Source organism: Sceloporus occidentalis, unplaced genomic scaffold, assembly GCF_023333645.1.
Source record: "Sceloporus occidentalis isolate IW3139 unplaced genomic scaffold, rSceOcc1.0.p SCAF_1, whole genome shotgun sequence".
Classification (NCBI taxonomy): domain Eukaryota; kingdom Metazoa; phylum Chordata; class Lepidosauria; order Squamata; family Phrynosomatidae; genus Sceloporus; species Sceloporus occidentalis.
In genome coordinates this window covers 178,460,360-178,483,659 of record NW_028316981.1, presented here as the reverse complement: position 1 = coordinate 178,483,659, position 23,300 = coordinate 178,460,360, and the positions used below count along the sequence as shown (strand labels likewise).

At 42.0% G+C, this 23,300-nt stretch overlaps 2 protein-coding genes across 2 annotated transcripts; both read left to right on the top strand.

Annotated features, from left to right (window-relative positions):
• Positions 1-7,469: 7,469 nt before the first annotated feature.
• LOC149322861 (olfactory receptor 1B1-like) lies at positions 7,470-8,408 on the top strand. Its single transcript, XM_089509622.1, has one exon. The coding sequence runs from the start codon at positions 7,470-7,472 to the stop codon at positions 8,406-8,408; it is 939 nt and encodes a 312-aa protein (XP_089365748.1).
• Positions 8,409-17,452: 9,044 nt separating this feature from the next.
• On the top strand, positions 17,453-18,394 carry LOC149322860 (olfactory receptor 1B1-like). Its single transcript, XM_089534153.1, has one exon. It carries the CDS (start codon positions 17,453-17,455, stop codon positions 18,392-18,394), a length of 942 nt encoding a protein of 313 aa, XP_089390279.1.
• Positions 18,395-23,300: the final 4,906 nt, after the last annotated feature.

Below are 23,300 nucleotides of genomic sequence, written 5' to 3'. Positions count from 1 at the left end.
ATGATAGGTTCACAGTATGTCAGAGTATACTTGAAGGCACATAACAACCACACAGAATATCTTATCCATACATGTCACATCCTCAGATTTACAGGTATTTCCTCAAGGGTGGGAAAGGTGTGGATGATCTGAGGTTGAATATCTTTTCAGATCCTGACCTTTCCCTTTCCCATGGTGGGGCAGATACTGCCATAGGATTGCATAGTAGTATGACCTTTAAGCATAACTGCTAGCAATATGTGTTTATTAAGTCTGCTCTTCAAGATAAGAATTTTATCAAAATTTAGGAAACTATGTGTAACAACAGCATCATTTTATAATTGAGGGTATATGTATGTTATATGTATAGTCGTATTTACATAAACACATAAATATAATTACATATTACAAATAAACACATAAATATAATTACATATCACAGTCAGCCCTTCTTTTACACGGATTTTTTATACATGGATTCAAGCATCCACAGTTTGAAAATGTTAAAAAAAAAGTATAAATTTCAAATATCAAACCTCGATTTTCCATTTTTTATAAGGGACACCATTTTGCTCCATCATTATATTTAATAGGACTTGAGCATCCACAGATTTTGTTATCCATGGGGGATCCTGGAACCAAAACCCAGCGGATAACAAGGGTCCACTGTACTTATATGTGTATGAAATACTATTTGCTAGATGAATGGGTTGCCTTTTTGCATGCAGAACTACTAAAAATGTAACAGTCTTTTAATCTTGATATGAAAGGATAAGTATGATCAGGCAGTATTTGACAGGCTTCAGTTTTGAATGGCATGTTATATGTGTACCCTGACGAAAACATACAATAAAATAAGTATGAAAACACCCAAACGACAAAGGAGGAGTTCACAAATTAGACTCAAAATTGGCATCCCTACTGAAATAGTAATAACATCTTAAAACATTACTGAAATCCGCTTTAAGTGTCTGACGGGCTTTAATTGTAGTAACTGGTTGTGTTCAAAGTCCATTAGAACTATGCCAACTGTGTGATGTGATTTCTGTACAGAACCAATGGACTATGCGAATGGCACAGATGTTGATGAGTTTGTCCTTCTGGGTTTCTCCTCCCAACCTGAACAACAATTTCTGCTCTTTCTGTTTAGGTATGTGGCAAGACTTTTGTGGAACATGATGATGGTGGTTCTTATAACCTTGGATGCTCATCTCCACACTCCCATGTATTTTTTGCTATGTAGACTGTCTTTGGCAGATGTGGGCTTTCTTTTGGTCACAGTGCCTCAAATGCTGGCTCGTCTCAGTTCCTCCTCCAAGACTGGATCTGGAATTCTGGCTTGTTAACTAGTACAGTAGTTCCAATGGAATGAGAATGCTCATGTGACTCCTTAAGCTTAGATTTGTGTTGGAGTTAGATAGTAGCATCCCAGGAGCTAGTTAAACTGCCTGTAGATACTCCCTCAGGAGCTTCCAGTGTTGATCTTTAAGCAGTACCTCTGAAGATGCCAGCCACAGATGCTGGCGAAATGTCAGAAATTAACTCTTCTAGAACATGGCCACATAGCACGAAAAACCCACAAAAAACTAAGTATCTACTTAGTTAGACAACCAAACAGAGCAGCCCTGGCTGGCTTTGCCCCTCTTCTATTTTGACTGGTGCTTGTATTCTATGCTAGAAGATTCATTTTGGGCTGCGCCTGTGGATACAGGTATGGACAGGGAGAGATTCAGTGCCTACATGTATCTTTAGTACTTCCATAGATACTGTTTGTCTTTTGTACTATATTATACCAACAGGAAGTGTAAACATTGACCAGGATCTAGGATCTACATTTCTTTTGCTAAATAGGGTGGTAGGAGTTGCTTCCTCTGCATGCTCTGCTGCATGTGGAACATTTGACAGCCCCTCTATTCTTTTTCTTTTGATCTGAGTGTTCTTCCTTGAAGCCCAGATAGTTAGCCATTCCACTTCTTAGCTCCAGTATTCCCTTCCTGACTCTTCTGCTGTTTTTCCTATTCATTCCTTGTCTTCTCTATCTTTCATCCACTTTTAAGATACCTCAAACCCTCAAGTCTGTTTCTCTTTTCCACTAGCCACTTTCTTCCTTATGCATGCTCTCTCTCATTTTCAGTCTTGTTCCTTCCAAAAAGCTAGAATTATCTAGTGGATAATGTTTTGGACTAAGGTTATGGACCTTATCACACTAGAGAGAAATGGGATTTAAATTAGAATTAAATTTAAAAAATACCTGCAAATGCTGGAAGTTTATCACACAACATTTCCCCAGACCAGAAATAACGCAAAAGGGACAAAAATGACAGCTTTTTACTTTCGGAACTTCCCAAAGTAAAAAGCTACAATTTCCCCCTTTTGCCTTCGATTTATCTTCACATTATTTCACTTTGGCAGTAATGTTGTGCAATAAACTTCCTGCATTTGTGGTTTTTTCTAATTTAATTCTAATTTAAATCCCGTTTCTGTTCGGGGTTCCACAAGTGTGATCAAGTATTATGAAACCTTGGGTTCAAATCCCAAGAAAAGTTGGTGGGGCTAAATAAATAAATAAAAAAAACCAATCCCCATCCATCCATCAGTATCACAGAATGACTTGGGGCCAGTCGCTCCTTAAATCTCCATCCAACCTACCTCACTGGTTTGTTGTGAGAATATAATGATGAGAGGTAGCTAGCATTGTTGGGTGACATGTGGGATGTTTTTTTATTCACCTCCTCTGATGGCCTTCCCTGGAAACAGGATTTAGTTTCCTAATGCAAAGCTCAAGAACCAGTTCCCATGCTAGAGATTGGCTTTGGAAGGGATCAAGACTCATGGACTCTGTAACAAGGTGAGGTTGAATTCATCCTTAAAGCAGGCTGGTGAGACTGTGACCTACTCCCAAAAGGACTGGGCAACATTGGACAACCAAGACTCCTATGTACTTTAGCATCCACAGGCATGATTAACCAGAAAGGTACTAAATGATCGAGCACTAAGAATGTTAAGACACTTATTGTGGTTTAATATGTTTGTGCTTTCCAGTTGTTTATTGGCTTATGGCAACCCAAGAATTTCATAGGGCTTTCTTAGGCAAGGAATACTCAGAGGTGGTTTTGCCAGTTGTGTTTTATTTCAGAACTTCCCACAACTACACATTGGAGAGCTCAGTTGAGTAACAAAGATATAAGAGGTAAAAAATGTCCCTAGGGAAGCACTGAAACAAAGCTAGATTCTGTGCATTTACTCAATATCCATTAGCCTTAGTGATCAGATACAGCATCTAAGTGTGAGAAATGTATTACCAAGGCCAAATCAATATTGGTTTGTGCTCCAAGGCTCTTTCCGCCCCCCTATTTTTAATTCCTCATTTTTTGTTATACTGAAACTGACAAAAGCCTCTTAGTGATGTTTAAAACAATATTTTTAATAATAATGGTCATTAACTACTTTTGGGACCTTGCACCCGAAATGAATGGCAAAATGACGCTCACATTTGACGTAGTATCCAGCTGGATGTGCAGAAATGGAAGGATGTATAGTCCTCAAGAAGAATGGTTGGATCAAACTGTATGATCTTGCAGAAACTGATAAATGGATGTAGTTGTTGAAAGAAAGTTCTGCAATTATTTTTTTTAAAAGATTGCGAATTGATAATTGACGATATGAGAAAACATGGTGGGGGGAATAGCAATTTTAGGATTTGAAGAATAGTGGATTGTACTAATAAGTAGAGGCTTATTTTACATATTATTTATAGTCAAAGAATTTAACAAGGATAAGCATCACTTGGAAGTCACATGTATTTATTCTCTTTTCATTTTTTAATTGCTTTCCGCCATTGCATTATGATTATATGCATTATATTGGGGTATATAGGGTTTATTGTGTAGATGCAGATATGTAGATGTAATTTTGGTCAACAAACGGAGATTCAGAAAAGTTTTTCACCAAAGCTTGTGCCGGGAGACCTATTTGTGAAATAAAATATTTTTATACCAAGAGAAAAAAAAGGAAAGGAGGAGGAGGAGCCCAGCTGGATCAGAGCAAAGGCCCATCTAGTCGAACTTTTCATTTTTCACAGTGGACAAGCAGATGTGAGAGGAAAGCAGAAAGCCAGAGAAATTGTGCTTTGGGGGCTTGATCAACCTCACAGCCCTCTAGATATTTAAGAATAATCACAAGGGTAAATAATGGTCTGCTTTTCACTTTCCTTCACTCATTCATAATTTTCAGACCTCATTCATATTTAACTTGTGCCAGTAGTGACTGATAGCACCCTTGTCGGTGGGTAGTGAATCCATGACAGGTTTCCTGGGCTGCAAGAAAGGAGTTATCCATGATGCTGGCTTTATTTAGGAATTTATGTTCAGTACCTTGAGGTCTCTGACTTTGTTCTCCCTGATTCCTCTTTGACCACAGTTACTCCACTGCTTTTCCACAGCATAATCCAATAGCAAAACAGAATGCATGGGACATGAAAACAAAGAGGTGCAGAGGATTTCAAAGCCTAATGTAAATTTTGCAGTAATTCCCTCCCCACATACATACTTCACACCTCCTTTCCTCTCTAAAACAGTAATGGTGGTCCCATTTTTCTAAGAACACAGAAGTCTAGAAGAGTGTGACTTGAATCCTATTGCAGAGGGATCTTGCAGCACCTTTGAGACTCTGTGGAAAAGGTTGTAGTGTAAGCTTACACAAACTTGGTCTGTTTCCTCAGATGCAAATCCTTCCTGCATCTGAGGAAGCAGACCTAAGTCTACAAAAGCTTGTGCTACAAAATCTTTCATGTTAGTTTCAGAGGTGTTACAAGATCTTTTTGCATACTGATATGCCAGATTAACATGACCTTGGCTGCATCTGCACTGCAGAAATAATGCAGTTTGGAATGCTTTAACTGTCATGGCTCTGTGCTATGGGTTTCTGGGATTTGTAGTTTTGGGAGAATTTAGCCTTCTCTGTTAGAGAGTTCTGGTGTCACAACAAACTAAAAATTCTAGGATTTCATAGCATTGAGCCATGGCAATTAAAGTGTTGTCAAACTGCATTAATTGTGCAGTGCAGATGCAGGCCATGGCTCTGAATGAATCCTTTTGTTAGTCCCAACAAAAGTAGACCCACTGAATCCATGAGATTTACCTATGTGTTGACTCCTCATTATAACTGATTTGGTTGGTTTACTCTAGATGAGGTTTCTGGCCTCTTCAATTAAATAGGGAATTAGGCAGAGGAAGGGGGTAGTGGATGTCAAAGAGTGTGAAATGGCAGTGAACTGGCATGGCTGAAGAGTGAGGTAGGAGGTATAAATGCTCTAAATAAATAAATAAATAAGCAAAATATACAATAAAGCACTATTGTACAAGGCTAATGATGAGCATTATTTATGGAGTGTTTATTTTGATCTAAATCTGTTAAGGTGTTGGGTTGGGTTTTGTTTTGTTTTTCATAAGGGAGACTCACATCAAATTTTTAATCCCTTACCTGAATTTTGCTGCTCCTCACCTTGTGTTATGTTAGCTGTATAAAATATCTAAGCTGTCAAGTTAATGTTAGGCCCAAAACTCACTGCAGAAATAATCCAGTTTGATACCACTTTAACTGTCCTGGCTCAGTGGTAGGGAATCTTGGGAATTGTAGTTTATTGTGGCACCAGACTCTGACAGAGACGGCTAAATGTCTCACAAATATACAGTGCCCAGAATTCCATAGCATTGAGTCAGGGCAGTTAAAGCAGTATCAAAGTAGATTATTTCTACAGTGTGTTCTGGACCTCCTAGAGACTAGGCCTTGTGGGTCTGCTCCTTGGGGATTCAAATCCCCTCTGGCTGATGTAGTTAGTGAGCCAGTTTGGTGGAATGGTTTGAGTGTTGGATTAGGATTCTGCTTTGAATCCCTGCTGGGTGACTGTGAACATGTCATGCTCTTCCAGTTTTAGAAGAAGCAATGGAAAACTGCTTTGAATAGTTGTTTAGATAGTCAGCATGGTATAGTGGTTTGTGGTTTGGACTAGGAGACCAGAAGACCAGGATTCAAATCCCTCCTCAGTCAAGGAAATGTTATCCATACATATCACTGGCTGACCTTTGGCAAGTCACATTCTCCCAGCCTTAAGGAAAGCAATATCAAACCTAATTGAAATAAATCTTGCCAAGAAAATCCTATGACAGGGTATACATGGAGGTGCTTAGTAGCCACAGAACCTATCAAATCCTTCAGTCCTCCCCCTGTCCCAGCACAGACTTACAGGTGTATTTCCACAGGGATGAGAAAGGTGTTTCTCTCAGACCTTTCCCTTTCCCCTTGGAGGGGCAGATGTCTCCATAGGCGTTCATAGTAGTATGGCCTTTAAGCATAATTGCTTGTAACAGGCAATATCTGTGTTTTAAGTCTGCTTTGCAATATAAGAATTCTATCAAAATTTAGAAAATGGAGTGTGCAACAACAGGTATATGTATGTTACACTGTGTGTATATACATATTTACATAAATATACATAAACAAATAAATATCATTACATATTATATATATATCACAGAATCATAGAATTGGAAGAGATCACAAGGGTCATCCAGTCCAACCCCATTCTGCCATGCAGGAACAATGAATGCACACCTGACACATGGCCACCCAGCCTCTGTTTAAAACCTCCAAAGAAGAAGACTCCACTACACTCCGAGGAAGGAGTGTGTTCCACTGTCAAACAGCTCTTACTGTCAAGAAGTTCTTCCTAATGCTTAGGAGGAAATCTTTTCCTGTAGTTTGAATCCATTGCTCCCGGTCCTATTTTCTGGAGCAGCAGAAAACAAATTAGCTCCCTCCTCAATATGACACCCCTTCAAGTATTTAAACAGGGCTATCATATCACCTCTTAACATTCCCTTCTCCAGGCTAAACATCTCCAGCTCCCTAGCTCTCTCTTCATAGGCCATAGTTTCTAATTTTGTTGTCCTCTGCCTCAATCCACGGGGTGAGGTGAGTAAGAAATAAATACAGTCTGCCTTTGCCACACACAGGCTTGCTATCCGCAGACTTGAGCTCATGTGGATGGCAAGCCCAAGGGGACAAAATGGCATGTATGTTTCTGGTGCGCATGCAGCGCCGCATGTAGCAGCACACCACCATTAGAGTCCACGGGACTTCAGGTCCCACGGTTTTTTCCATACATGGTGTGTGTGTGTGCGTGTGTGTGTGTGTCCATCCCGGAATGGATCCCCCATGTATAACAAGGACCCACTGTGTTGTTGTTGTTGTTGTTGTTCCTTCATCTAAGTCACTGATGTGTATATAATAACATTCCCCAGGTGAATGGGTTGTCTTTTTACATGCAGAACTATTCAAAATCAGCATCTCTATTGAAATGGTAATTACATCTTAAAACATTTCTAAAATTCCCTTTCAGTGTCTGATGGGCTTCAGTTGTAGTAACTGGTTGTGCTCAATTTCCATTGCAACAGTGCCAACTGTGTGATGTGATTCTCTCTGCAGAACCCATGGACTGTGAGAATGGCACAGACATTGATGCATTTGTCCTTCTGAGTTTCTCCTCTCAACCTGAACAACAATTTCTCCTCTTCCTCCTCTTTCTGCTAATGTATGTGGCAGGACTTTTGGGGAACATCATGATGGTGGTTCTCATCACTTTAGATGCTCGTCTTCAGACTCCCATGTACTTCCTGCTACGTAGCCTGTCTATAGTAGATGTGGGCTTCCTTTCCGTCACAGTGCCCCAGATGCTGGCTCATCTCAGTTCCTCCTCCAGGACTATCCCCTTCTATGCCTGCATGGCCCAGTTCTTCTTCTTCTATGTCTTTGCTGTCACTGACCATCTCTTGGTAAGTGTCATGGCTCTGGATCGCTATGTGGCCATTTGCAATCCTCTCCGCTATGCCACAGTGATGAACCAGAAGGTCTGTGGGCAATTGGTGGCTGGCTGCTGGACGCTTTCTACCCTCCACTCCATGCTCCATACAGGGCTCCTCCTTCGTCTCAGTTACCATGGGGAGAACCACCTGGACCACTTCTTCTGTGATCATCAGCCTTTGCTACAGCTATCCTGCTCAGACACCAGCCTCAATGAAACAGCCATCTTCACTGAAGCTGGAGTATTCATCATTGGACCTTTCATCTTCATCATTCTCACTTACATTCGCATTGTGGCAACTGTGATCAAATTTTCATCTTCAGCCAGACAGAAAGCCTTCTCCACCTGTGGTTCTCATCTCACCATAGTATTCCTCTTCTATGGGGCTACCATTGGGGTCTATTTCCTGCCCACATCTAGCTATTCATCCCAGCGAGGGGCTATCTTTGCGGTTGTCTATGCTGTTTTCACCCCAATGTCCAACCCTTACATCTACAGCCTCCGGAATAAAGAAGTAAAAGAGGCTCTGAAGCATCTCCTAGGAAAATGGGTCTTTTCTTCAGAATAAGTGGGAAAGATGAGTAAATATGCCACCTTTATTCCCATCATATTCCCTATGATGTACTGGATTTCATTAGGAAGGGAATGTCTGAACTGAATAATGGAACAGCCAAATTGGGACAGTTGGAGGGTATGAAGGTAGGGCATACACACAGAATAAAAGTAAGAATGACATCTTGGAAGACATTGTACTTTGGAATCTGTACTCTCAACAGGCTCTAACTACACTGATGTGGACTTTGATAGGAAAAACATGCCCTACCCAATGTGTAGGTATTGGGTGGTAAAAGTACAGCTTGTGCGCTATATGTACTCCCTGAAGATTTGTTTTTCTAGTGCCAAGGGCTGCCCACTCCCAACATCTTGCACAATTTTGGGTTTTTTTTTCCTTTTTCAGTCAGGGCTGTCTGCAGCAGTTTCACCATTTTTAAAATCTTTCCCTGGATTGCTTTAAATCCAAGGGAGGCCTTTTTCTTTTTCAACACTGGAAGTTATTTACTCTTCCTGGTTTGAAGAAAGACCTCTCCATCACATACAAGAGTATTGTAAAACTGTTCACCATGTCCACTAAAGGTCATAACAGAACATTTTACACACACACACACACATTTATAAAATGTGTGAGGTGCAGGTAGGCTTGCCATATCCCGCCTGGGGGCGGGACTTTCCCGGTTTGGGGCGGGTCCACACGGTCCCGCCCCGGTTTTCCCCCGCCCCCGGGCTGAGGGGAGAATTCCTTCCCAGCCTGGGTGCCGCTGCTGCCGCCAAGGCAAGGCTGGGGCCCAGGCCGGGAAGGAAAGCCTCCCTGCGGGGAGGATTCCTTCCCTGCTTGGGCTCCGGTGCCATCGCAGCGAGGCTGGGGCCCAGGCTGGGAGGGAAAGCCTCCCCTCAGCGAGGCTCCTATTCAAATGTAGGACAAAAAAAAAGTGTCCTACATTTGAAAATTTTGTCCTACATTTGTCCCGGTTTGGAGGTCCTGATGTATGGCAACCTTAGGTGCAGGGAATGGCTTTCCAAAGTCTGTTGAGTAGCAAATGTAGTCCCTGAACTTTGGGTAGTTGCCCATCTCTGGCAACTAACCCACCAACTGTCCCATTTTGACAGAGAGAGCCCCAAGTAATCCTCTGTCATCCCACTTTTTCTGCTATTTTTAAAATGTCCCAGTTTCTCTCTCCTCCTCCCACTTTCTCCCTTTCTACTTCAGTTGCTACAAATCAGCTAACATTGATTAATAATAATAATAATAATTGTATTTCTTTTTTCTCGCCTCTCCCTGTGGATTGAGGCAGGATTCACCAACAAATTAACACAGTAAAGATATAAAATACAATCAATAAAACACTGACATTATTATTAGTTCAATAAAATAGCTAAAATGTTTAGAACATCTACAACATTTAGAAAACATACAGTGGATCCTTGTTATACGCTGGGGTTTGGTTCCAAGATCTCCCGTGTATAACAAAATCCGTGTATGCTCAAGTCCCATTAAGTATAATGACGTAGCAAAATGGTGTCCCTAATAAAAAATGGAACATCAAGGTAAATTTATACTTTTTTGGAACATTTTCAAACCGTGTATGCTTAAATCCGTGTATAAAAAATCCGTGTATAAGAAGGGCCGACTGTACATCATAACTAGAAGTGAAGCATTTTATCTTAAAGATCTCCTATAAGAGATTGGATGGATAAGCCTGACGAAAGAGACCCATCTTAAGTGTCTTCTTAAAGGCATCTAAGGTGGTGATAAGATGGATCTCTTCCAGTAGGCTGTTCGATTGTTTGGGGGCTGTGGCCATAAATGATCTATGGGAAGTTGACATTAACCTGGGCTTAAGGTGTTCTAATAAATTCTTCCCAGATGTTCTGAGAGTGCGGGGCGGATTGTGTAGGGAGAGGCGTCCCCTCAAGTAACTCCAGCCCAAGCCATGAAGGGCTTTAAAGGTAATAACCAGCACTTTGTACTGTGCCTGGAAGCTAATCAGCAGCCAGTGAAAAGTTTTTAACACAGGTGTTATATGGGCCAACCTAGGTCTTCCATTGACCAATCTGGCTGCCGCGATTTGAACCAACTGAAGCTTCCAAACTTGGTACAGAGGTAGCCCCATGTAGACTGCATTACAGAAATCTAGACGAGAGATTACCAGTGCATGTACCACTGCTTCAAGGTCCTTTTGGTCCAGGTAGGGACCTATCATATAGGTATGATAATGGTCTAAACAATCTAAAAATACCCAACCCAATGTCTATCTATTCATATGAAACATCCGTTAAACTCAAAACATTGAATGGAAAAAGTTGACTGGACCTGAGCATACACCACAGATGAAGAGGCCACTTCAGGCAGACCTCTGGTGTTCTGGAAAGGCTGCATATTATTATTTATTCATTATTATTGCCTTTTGTACCACCAGGGAAAGAGGTATTTTATACCAGCCTTTCTCAGCCTTTTTACCCTGGAGGAATCTTTGAAATAATTTTCAGATCTCCAAAAAACAAAACAAAACCATCGTATCTACAGTTCAAAAGAAAAGGTATATCCCCCCCCCCCCCCGCCCCACCACTCACAGTATCTCACAGGAACCTTGGTTGAAAAAGTTTGCTTTCTACTAACAAAAAGAGGGGCTTGTGGGATTTTGTGCCTCATGAGCCAAAACACACTGCAGAAATAATCCAATTTGACAATGCTTTAGTGGCCCTGGCTCAATGCAAGGGGATTCTGGGAACTGTAGTTTTGTGAGATATTTAGCCTCCTCTGTCAGAGAGCTCTGGTGTTACAACAAACTACAATTCCCAGGATTCCCTAGCACTGAGCCAGGGGAGTTAAAGTGGTGTCGAACTGGATTATTTCTTCAGTGTGGATTGGACCTTGGTTGATCTGGAAATGATGTATTTTGACTGTTGAGGGAGGTGGGTCACCACTGCTCTTCAGCCTCAAGCAGCAAAATGTCTTGAATCAGTCCTGTACTGCACATCTGCGCTTGACGGATGTCAAGGGGATTGCTTTCAGCCCATGCTAAATTTTTTGACTGAAACCAAGACCAAGTCTGTAGCATTGTTTTGATTGTGACCATTTGGTCACACAGAGAGCCAGTGTGACACAGAAATGAAGAGAGACCACATTTAAATTCCCACTGAGCCATGAAATGCAATTAACTTAACCATCCTCATAGGGCTGTTGTGAGGATAAAGTGAGGAGGAAGAGAGCCATGTACACACAATGCCTTGAGTCCATTCAAGTGCAAAAGGGGTATATGGTAGTCAACTGTTATACATGTGAAATATGTTTCAAGACCAACAGTGGAGGCCTGAGACAGTGGGTAGTACCAAACCCTATACTACCAATATTTTTGACCACAATTGACTGCAGGTTACTGAAACCACAGAAATGAAAAGCTTGGATTAGGGTGGACTACTGTAAATGTAAATAAATTCCACTCAGAGTACACTACACACAATGTATGATACCCTGGCCAAGATACAAAACACTTTCAGTTTAGCATAGCATATACCCACACAGAGATAGTTATAATACCTGTGCAAAATAACAACATTGCACAACACATGTCAATGACTAGGTGGTGTTGCACTATGCAAAATGAACAATATGTGATGCACAACCACAATGCATGATAGGCAGCCACAACACTCAAGGTGCAATTGCAATGTGAAAAGACAAGGCACTGGGGAACTTGCTGTCTGTACAACACCCATCACGACTTTCAACAGAATTCATCCCTTGCTCAATGGTGACCTTTTTGGTCCCAGATGTGTATGTCCCCAACTGGATGCCAGCCTTTGTGTAGTTGCTGTGCCACAGACTACCATCCCCATCCCTCAGAATGTCTCTGTGGAAACTGCATCTCACTGTTAGTGGATTCTGTCTGGTAAGCAGCTGGTGGCTTCCAAGTCAGTGGTGGCAGTGAGTCCATTTCAAGTTCTAGTCTAAACTTTATAGGAGTGATCCAAGGAGATGAAATGATTTGGGATAGGCTTCAGTCCCTTCGAGTTCAACCTGAAAGTGGATTTGCCACCTCACCAACACTGAAGCCATTAGGTGCCACTGCAACCCACTTGAGTCAAAGTGCAGAGTTACCAAAGCCATTTCCAGAATAAGGTGGCTGCTTCTATTCTGGCTGTCCTTTCTGCTCAATTCTCAACTACCATCTTCTGCCTAGTCCCGCATCATGGACTGTTTACATTTTCCCTCATTGTTTTAAACTGATTTTATCTTTCTGCTGCCTTGAGGTTTTGCATTACAGAGCGGAACAGGTTATAAATATTTCACTAAATAAATAAAGACTCAACTCCTTCACTTAGAGGCTTTGCCAAAATGAAGATGGTTTGGACAAGCCTCATCTTATGGTGAACCTGTTTGTGTGCATAAATCAAGCTACTGTCTCTTGGCCTTAGCCCTCTATCTGCAATAGGGCAATAATGATAATACAGTTGGCCTGCCTTATCCATGAATTCCTTAGCCACAGATTCAACCCTCCACAGCTTGAAAATATTCAAAAAATATATAAAATGCAAAAAGCAAACCTTGATTTTACCATTTTATATAAAGGACACTATTTTACTAGCCCATTGTATTTAATAGCACTTGAACATCCATGGATTTTGATATTCACACTGGTCTTAGAACCGAACCCCAATGGATAGCAAGGACCCATGTGCATCTCCAATGACTGACTTCTAATGAAACTGAATCCTGAAAAAATGCCAGAATCCTTTGGAAGTGATTGAGCATGCACATATATAAACTAAAAAGAACTTGGACTGGCTGTCTTGAATCTCACACAAAATGGGGGAAGAATGTGACCTATGTATGCCTAATTCCCTGCCTACCTCTGGCAAAAAACCCATGGAATATGTTGGAGTAAGAACACTGGAGTAGATTATCTTCATGATAGTTTCCAGTCCCACAGGGTTGTAACCCAGAGTTTCACCTCTAGGCTTCAGGGTGAGGAATGTGTGGCTCTTCAGATGTTATTTGACTGCAACTCACAACAGCCCTCACCAGTGGCTATGCTGTTTAGGAAGGATGGGACTTACAGTCCAACAACTTTTGGAGGACTCCAGGTTTAAGCTCTCCTGATTTAGTGCATTAGTTTCCACCTAGTCTCCTAACTCTCTTCACAAAGAGTTCCTGACACATGGCTTCTCCTCCTTCACATACCTAGCCAACTGATAGGACTTTACTTCTCCTATACCAAAGAATGGGATCTAGAACTCTGGCTTGTTAGCTAGTAGTTCCAATGGAAGGAGAATGCCCATGTGACCCTTTAAACTTAATTTTGTGTTGGAGTTGGATAGTAGCATCCTAGGAACCAGTTAAACTGCCTGTAGACACTCCCCAGGGAACTTTCAGTATTGATCTTTAAGCAGTATCTACCTAGTTAGACACCCAGAGCAACTTTGCTTGGCTGTGCCCGTCTTTCATTTTGGCTGGTGCTTGCACTCATCACCAGAAGATCCATATGGGGCTGTGCCTGTGGATACAGGTAGGACCAGGGAGAAATTCAGTGCCTACATGCCTTTTTAGTACTTCCATAGATACCATTTAACTTTTATATGACATCAGCAGCAGCGCCTGGAAAGCTAGGCAGTTGTGGTTGCAGAGAACTGCTAGCCTAAAGCAATGGGAAGTGGGCTCTAGGTTCGGACACTTCATTTTTAAAATAGGTTAGTCAGAGTTGTCTCTTCTTCACTCATGCTTTGCCACATGTGGAGCATTTGACAGCACTTCCATTATTTTTCTCTTGAACTCAGCATCCTTCCTTGCAGCCCAGATAGCCATTGCATTCTGAGCATTGTGGCTCCAGGTATTCCCTTCCTGAAGTCTTCTGCCTCTGCTTTCCCTATCCATCCCTTAGCTTCCTCATCTTCTACCCACTTTTAAGATCCCCAAACCCCTCAAGTCTGTTGTTTTTTTTCTTTTCCACTAGCTATTTTCTTCCCCAGGCATTCTTCCACTTACTTTTACTCATGTTCCTTCTAAAGAGTTAGTATTATCTAGTGCAAGGTTCCCAACTTTTTTGATTCACAGAGCCCTTTTAAAAATCTATTTCTATGGTGGAGCCCCTAAAAGGCCTACCCTATGTCTTACAAATTAATGGTATTTAGCAGTAGTGTTACTTTTTGTTTCTTATTCTTTAATTTCCTTCTGTTTTTATTTCTTTCCTTGTCCTGGAGAGGTTGCAGAGCAGCTAGGAAGTGCATGCAGAGACCTAAAGGCTCCTCGGAGCACAGGTTGGGAACCACTGATCTAGTGGATAATGTGTTGGACTAGGGCCAGGAAGCCTTGGGTTCAAATCCTGATGAATGCTTTTTGTTTTATTTTATGAATTACCATAGGATTTAGGATCTGACATTTCTTTTGCTAAATAGGGTGGTCCTCTGCATGCTCTGCTGCATGTGGAGCATTTGACAGCACCTCCATTCTTTTTCTCTTGATCTGAGTGTCCTTCCTTGCAGTCCAGATAGTTAGCCCTTCCATTCTGGACTTCTTAGCTCCAAGTATTCCCTTCTTGAACTTTTCTGCTGCTGTTTTTCCTATTCATCCCTTAGCTTCTCCAACTTTCATTCACTTTTAGGATTCCCCAAACCTTCAAGTCTATTTTTCTTTTACACTAGCCACTTTCTTCGTTATGCATTCTCTCTCTCATTTTCAATCATGTTCCTTCCGTAAAGCTAGAATTATCTAATGGATAATGTTTTAGACTAAGACTAGGAAGCCTTGGGTTCAAATCTCAAGAAATGTTCTTGTTTTACTTTGTGAAGCACCACCTACACCAGTGGGGCTAAATAACAATCCCCACCCGACCATAAATCTCACTGAGTGACCTGGGGTCAATCACTCCTTACCTCTCCATTTAGCCTACCTCACTGGTTTGTAGTGAGAATAAAATGGAGGGAGGTAGTTAGCTTCTTCGATGGGATGTTCCCATCTTTCAATTCTGATTCACCTCCTCTGATGCTGTTCCCTGGAAATAGGATTAAATTTCTAGGGCAAACCTCAAGAATCAGTTCCCATGCTAGAGATGAAGACTCATGGACCTTGCAGTGGGGTGAGGCAGGCAGGAAGGGCTTGAGTTCATCCTTAAAGCAGACTGGAGAGACTGTGACTTGCTCCCAAATGACCTGTCAAAATTGGACCTCCAAGACTCCTATGTAGTTTAGAATTATCAACCAGAAGAGTAGCAAATGAGTGAGTGCTAAGAAATATTAAGGCACCTGCTGTGGTTGAACTCTCCCAGAAATAATAAAGGCTGCCCATCCTATGCACACCTATTTGGGAATAAGCTAAACTGAAGTCAGGTTCTCCAACTACACTGAAGATTTAATGTGGTCTGTCACTGTTTTAATAATGACTTGCCTTCCAATGTTGAGACTACCTTCTTAAAAACAGTTCTGAAGTTCTTGTGAAGACTGTATATGTAGAGTCTTTCCCTCAGCCGTCTCAGCAAGTGACCACTTGTCGCAAAGACTCCCAAGCCATAAGATCTCCCTAATGTGGTATTTATTTTTTTTTGTATAGAGACAGATAATACACGTGGGGATGGATGGGTGGGATAGCAGTAAGAATGTACTACAGAGCCTTGTATTCTCTGTATTTCTGGTAGGCTTTGGTGACAGGTCTTCCTCTGTCCAAGTTGGTTTCTAACATTTGCACATCTGTAGGAGTAAAGCATGATGGCATGGTTGAGTAGGGATTGGAGATCAGGGATCGAGTCTCCACTTGGCCATGGAAACCCACTGGGTGACTATGGGTGAGTAACACAATCTCAGTCCCAGAAGATGGGTTTGCTTTAGGGTCTCCATAAATGAGAAATGACCTGAAGGCACACAACAACAACAACAACAACAACAACAACAACAACAACAAAAACTCCAGAATCCTAGTCCAAGCCACCCACACCACAATGGCTCTCACCTTTTTCTACCAGCCAGTAAATTTTATCTATCTATCTATCTATCTATCTATCTATCTATCTATCTATCTATCTCTCCCTCCCACTTTTCTCCTGAGGTAGAAACTCAAGGCTGCTAACAACAAATTCAAAACAATACAAATTAAAAACAACACAAAAAGATTAAAAAGTATAAATATACAGTTTAATAAACAAGCAGTTTATGACATTAAAAACATTAAACATGAAAAATATTACAATATATTTTAACAACTATATACAAAATTTAACATCTGAATCTCAAAGCATTTAAAAGCCCAACCCTCATCAGTTTGGAAAAGCTGGATAGCACAAATACATTTTTACCTGCACTGAAATAAGGCTTGCCTCTCTCCAACAGCAATTAACAAACAAACATCATTTAAAAAACATCAGTTGAAACATACATCAGTTCAAAAAGACAAATAAGATGTAAAATTACAATTTAAATATCATATGAATAAGCCTGCCAAAAGGGAGGACTGGTCTTTAATGCTCTTTTACATTCAGACAGCATATTCAGCTGTCAAGTCTCTTCCCACAGGTCATTCCACAGTGTAGGAGTGGCTGAAGAAAAAGTCCTCTCGCTGCCAGTCTGAAGGATCTATATCATAACAGCAATGCAAAAATGACTGGCACCAGAAAATCAAACCTTGCTACAATTTTTTATGCATATTGACATATGTATTGAAATATGTATTGGTCTTATATGATCTTTTAACTAGTGTTATGTGTATAATCTGTTGTTGTTCTCTGTCTCAATCCATGAGTGTGTGTGATGATGATGATGATGATGATAATAATAATAATAATAATAATAATAATACAGGTTGAAGTTTCCTAATCCAGAAATCTGAAATCCAAAAACAGTAGTTGCACTTTATGACCTCATTGTAATTCTGAGGCAGTGCAATTTCTAATGTTGGAGTCTGGTTTCAAATTGAGAATCTGGCTTCCAAAATGTCAAATTTCTGCCCCAAATTTCATTCTCCTTTGTAAAATTGTATTATCTTGTGTCTATAAATCTTATACTATGAAGCCTTTCAGCTCATATCCCCATTTATATGATGTGATTCTCTCTGCAGATTCTCTTCGCAACATGGACTGTGAGAACGGCACAGACATTGATGAGTTTGTCCTGCTGGGTTTCCCCTCCCAACCTGTAGAGCAACTTTTCTTCTTCCTCTTCTTTCTGCTAATGTATATAGCAGGAATTCTGGGAAATCTTATGATTCTCATTCTCATTACCCTGGATGCCCGGCTCCAGACCCCCATGTACTTCCTGCTGCGCAGCCTCTCTGTGGTAGATGTGGGCTTCATCTCGGTCACAGTTCCGCAACTACTGGCTCAGCTCAGTTCCTCTTCCAAGACTATCCCTTTCTATGCCTGCATGGCCCAGTTCTTCTTCTTCTATGTGTTTGGTGTCACTGATCTCCTCCTGGTGAGTGTAATGGCTCTGGATCGCTATGTAGCCATTTGTAATCCTCTCCACTATGCCACAGTGATGAACCAGAAGGTCTGTGGGCAATTGGTGGCTGGCTGCTGGATCCTTTCTACCCTCCACTCCATGCTCCATGCAGGGCTCCTCCTTCGTCTCAGTTACCATGGGGAGAATAACCTGGACCACTTCTTCTGTGACCATCGGCCTTTGCTACAGCTATCCTGCTCAGACACCAGCTTCAATGAATCAGCCATTTACTTTGAAGGTGGGCTCATCATCCTTGGACCTTTTGTCTTCATCATTGTCACTTACATTCGCATTGTGTCAACTGTGATGAAATTTTCTTCCTTAGCAAGGCGCAAAGCCTTCTCCACCTGTGGCTCCCATCTCACTATGGTGGTGTTTTTCTATGGGGCCATCATTGGGGTTTACTTCCAACCTGCCTCTAGCTACTCAGCCCAGAGAGGATCAGTCTTTGCTATCATGTACACAGTCATTACCCCAATGTCCAACCCTTACATCTACAGTTTTAGAAATAAAGAAGTGAAAGGGGCTTTTAGGCATTTCTTGGGAAAGAGAATCTTTTCTCAGCAGCTATGAGCAGTTTGTCACTGGGCATCCCTGCTGTCTGCACTCCCAAGGGACATTGCCAGAGGCAGGGAGCCTCATGCCCTCCAAAGGTTTTGGCCCACAACTCCTGTGAGCCTCAGCTATATTACCCAAAGATTGGGATTAATGCAGCTGGAGCCCAAAAATGTTTGCTGGGCATCTGGTTGCTTATGCCTGGCATAGGATGTAGATGGCTGAAGTGAGTGATAGAGAAATATTTGTTTTCCACTTGGGCCAAATAATGAAAATAATATAACACCATATTTCCATCAGAAAGAGGTGGAGTGTAATGAATTTGATGATTTCATCTGATTGCATCATGCCATGCTAGGCAGCCAAGTGTTTCCTATATCTTCAATGCAAAATAGCTGGATTGTAAACTGAAATAGTTGGATCACAACACACACACACACACACACACACACACTTTTATGAATTAAGCTCTCCAGCTCACTGTTGCCTCTACCCACACAATGGCTAACAAGGACAGTGGTTTCATGGCACACTACATTTATTAATACAAGAACCCTTGCTACTGCACATATATCAAAGGGAAACCATTTTGAACCTAGGGAAATTGACTTTTGGTAAGCAGAGTTGTTGCTTTCACACATAAGCACTAACTGACCACTGCAAAGATCAGAGAGACCTGTATGCTTTTACAAATTTTCCTTTGAAAATTTAGGGCAATGGTGATGATATACACCTTTTGGGATCCTACTGCATTCTTTCCTACTCCTGCAGCTGGATAAATATGCTTTATGCCTGAGGCCTTAACACCACTCCTTACTGCAGCCAAAGAAGTGGAATGATATTGATGAAAGCTCATGTGAAAATAAAAACCAGCTAGTCTTAAAGGTGCTCCCACATTTCTTTTTTCTTTCCCCTCCTTTTAAAGAGGTCCTCTGTGATTAGACAGTTAGAATAGGAGAAGCTCTGTGATCAGATTACAGACAAATAGTATGGGTTCCTCGTCTCCCTCTCAGATTCATTACCATGCTGTTGTTCCTCCTTTTAAATGTTTTTTTTCTGATTCCTCCTTATTTTTTAGCATATTCTATTCTCATTCCATTTTCCTTGCTAAGGCTGCTGCCACACTGCCATAATAAAGGAGTCTGACCCTGCTTTAACTTCCATGAATCAATGCTATGGAATTTAGGATCTGTGGTTTCGTGAGATATTTAACCTTCCCTGTCAAAAAGGTCTGGTGCCCTCACCAATCTATAAAACCCAGAATTTCAGAGGCTTGAGCCATGGAAGGTAAAGAGGTGCCAAGCTCTTTATTCATGCAGCATGGCAGCAGCCTTAGGAGTTTATCAGATGCGAGTTTTTGGCAATTTCCCCTGCCTATCGCACAATGTTAGCGTCACCAACATTGCGCAATAACGTGAAAGCGCGATGTTCTTCCAGAAGCCATTCATTTCTATGGGAGCCCGTTGCGTAATGCTCCCGTAGTTTAAGCGTCATTCCTCCCCTTTTTGGGCATTGCAGGCAAAAGTGGAAGCCAGGCCATGGTCTCCCGTTATCTTGCGAAATGTGCTGCGAAATGGTTTGGTGTGGTAGGCAGCAGTGCAACGCAACGCTAAAGTTACTGATTGCAAAGTTCCCATGACGCTGGGCTGCTTTTTGACCCCATTCCCTTCCGGTGGCCTTCCTTTTCCAGGACAGTCCCCGGGGAGGGGGGTGGTGGCTCTGTCTTGCATGAACACCTAGGAGGCTTCCAATGTAAGGAACCCCCAGGGGTCATCCATCCCAGCCCCATTCCTCTTTCCAGCATGGACACCTAGGAGGCTGCCCCATTCCTCTGGACACCTAGGAGGCTGCAAATGAAAGGGTCCCCTAGGGGTCATCCATCCCACCCCCATTCCTCTGTCCTGCATGCACACCCGGGGGGGCTGCACATGCAAGGGTCCCCTAGGGGTCATCCATCCCAGCCCCATTCCTCTGTCCTGCATGGACACCTAGGAGGCTGCAAATGAAAGGGGCCCTTAAGGGTCATCCATCCCAGTCCCATTCCTCTGTCCTGCATGGACACCTGGGGGGCTGCAAATGCAAGGGGTCCCTAGGGGTCATCCATCCCAGCCCCATTCCTCTGTCCTGCATGGACACCTAGGAGACTGCAAATGAAAGGGACCCTTAAGGGTCATCCATCCCAGCCCCATTCCTCTGTCCTGCAATGACACCTACGAGTCTGCAAAGGAAAGGGGCCCCTAGGGGTCATCCATCCCAGCCCCATTCCTCTGTCCTGCATGGACACCCGGGGGGCTGCAAATGCAAGGGGTCCCCAGGGGTCATCCATCCCAGCCCCATTCCTCTGTCCTGCATGGACACCTGGGGGCTGCACATGCAAGGGGCCCCTAGGGGTCATCCATTGCAGCCCCACTCATCAGTCCTGCATGGACACCTAGGAGTCTGCAAAGGAAAGGGGCCCCTAAGGGTCATCCATACCTGCCCCATTCCTCTGTCCTGCAATGACACCTATGAGTCTGCAAAGGAAAGGGGCCCCTAGGGGTCATCCATTCCATTTTATTTAATAATAAAAATAATGAAAAAATAAATAAAAATAAAGACAGGGGTGTATATATTTAATGATAAAAATAATGCATCCTGTATCCCCCACTCCTTGCCACCCCAGAATGCCTCTTGCACTTGTAATAATAATAATAATAATAATAATAATAATAATAATAAATTCATCACCATAAATGCCAGAAAAGGATGCGATTGTCATGCATTATTTTATTACTTTTAAAAGCAATTCAGAGCTGTCCCTGAATTCCTTGCAAAAGCATGTATCCTTTTGCCAATTGCCTAATTGACAAAAGCAACAAATGTAACATTCGATTGTAACATTCGCATTTTAGCATGGATTCTCCAAGGAAAAAAGTGCCCTATTATTTTTCCCTTTCACTTTTATTAGCTGACTTCCAGCAAAGGGATACTGTTGCAAAGGGCAAATACACACACACACACACACACACACACATTCCTCAGCAAAAAAACACAACAAAACATGCGCTCATTTTGTATATATTTAATAATAAAAATAATGGGGGGAAAATACTGCATTTGCAGTCCAAAAGCCACCCTGATTTGCCCTTTTGCCTTCTGTCACCTGTTGCATCCAGATTCCCCTTTTTCCTTCGGCTCTTTCCTTCTCCCCCTCCCCTCTGCTAAATAGGACCCTAGAGATGGGGGGGGGAACCCCCTCACTCCCCCGGAAGCACAAAGGTCAGGATGCCACCAAAGCCTCCAAAGGGCATGCGCAAATATGTTGATGCGAAATGCGAAAGACAAAAGGAAGGCGCTGGTGTAGTAGACAGTTCTGCTATGCATGGTTTCACATCACGCAAATCGCAACTTTCACGCAATTGTAGCGTTAACATAATGTTACGGGGGAATGACGTAAAAGAAAGCAATGTGGTAAGACATCACGCAAAACAGTCATTTCGCAACGTTCTTTACACTTCCTTAGCGCAATTGCAGGGTCCAAAACTTGAGTCTGATAAACTCCCTTGTCAAGGATCTCTGGGTGCATTTACACTGTAGAAATAATGCAGTTTGACACCACTTTAAGTGCTGTAGCTCCATCTTATGGAATCCTGTAGTTTCATGAGGTCTTTAGCCTTCTCTCCCAAAGAGTAATACAAATCCCAGGATTCTGCAGGATGGAACCATGGCAGTCAAAGTGGTGACAAACTGCATTGTTTCTACAGTGTAGATGCACCCTCTGTCTTGCTTGTGCATTTAGGCCTTCTCTTTTTTGCCTCCACTAAGGAAGAGTACTAACCAGGCATGCTAGAAAGAGTCCAATGGCAGATTGGAGCTGAAGGGATGTCTGGTTTGGATAACATATTACTTTCCAGAAGAATCCCACCAATTTTTCTGAAGGCAAAACTGTCAGTTTTCCTAATGAAAGGCTGTGACCATGGATCTCCAACTAATATATTTAGTTTGTCTCTGAGACCAAAGATCCAAATCTCTCATTTCATAGGAAAATGAATACACTAGGGAACACAACTGACAATTTGATACCTTTTATACTGGTGCCCCGCCTTCCAAATTTCCAGAAAAATCAAGCTCTTCACTTTGACACCACTTACTCCATATAGGTCCAAAACCCACTGCAGAAATAATATAGTTTGAGACCGCTTTAACTGCCCTAGCTTAGTGCTAGGAAATTCTGGGAACTGTAATTTATTGTGATACCACAGGGCTTTGACATAGAAGGCTTAATGTCTCACAAAACTACAATTCCCAGAATTTCCTAGCATTGAGCCAGGGCAGTTAAAGCGGTCTCAAACTGGGTTGTTTCTGCAGTGTGTTTTGGATGATAGACACTGGCAAGAGTTTCTACATTATCTTTAATACTGAGGCTATATTTAAACTGTTTTATTAGTTAGTACCCACTTTTAAGTATTGCTTTATCTCCTCTTCCTGGTCACTTTTGCAGTTTCTCCATAGGCTGGCAGTTATGGATTTATAATCTAGAGTTTTTGTAACCTAGATCTGTAACTCTGTTTCTATTTCCTTTCATACTACTGATGTCTTATGGGAGTTGCTCCTCACAGAGCAATGTCCTTGTCCTTCGTACTCAGCAGAACTTACAGTGTTTGTTGTTGTTATTGTTGTTGTAGTGCACCTTCAAGTAGTTTCTGACTTGTGGTGACCCTAAGACAAACCTATCTTAAGGTTTTCTTGGCAAGATTTGTTCAGAGGAGATTTGCTGAGGCTGGAAGTATGTGAGTTTTATGGTGAATGGGAAATCTAACCCTGATCTCCAGAGTCATAGTCCAGTGCTCAAACCAGTACGCCATGCTGGCTGCTAGTGTAAAAACAATTGGGCAGGAGCCTCCAGTTTTCAAAAGGACATCTAAGTGCAGTTCCTAGTGCAGCC

Bases quoted from the DNA above. Each gene is read 5' to 3' on its own strand.
- LOC149322861 (XM_089509622.1), top strand. From the start codon at position 7,470: ATGGACTGTGAGAATGGCACAGACATTGATGCATTTGTCCTTCTGAGT.
- LOC149322860 (XM_089534153.1), top strand. From the start codon at position 17,453: ATGGACTGTGAGAACGGCACAGACATTGATGAGTTTGTCCTGCTGGGT.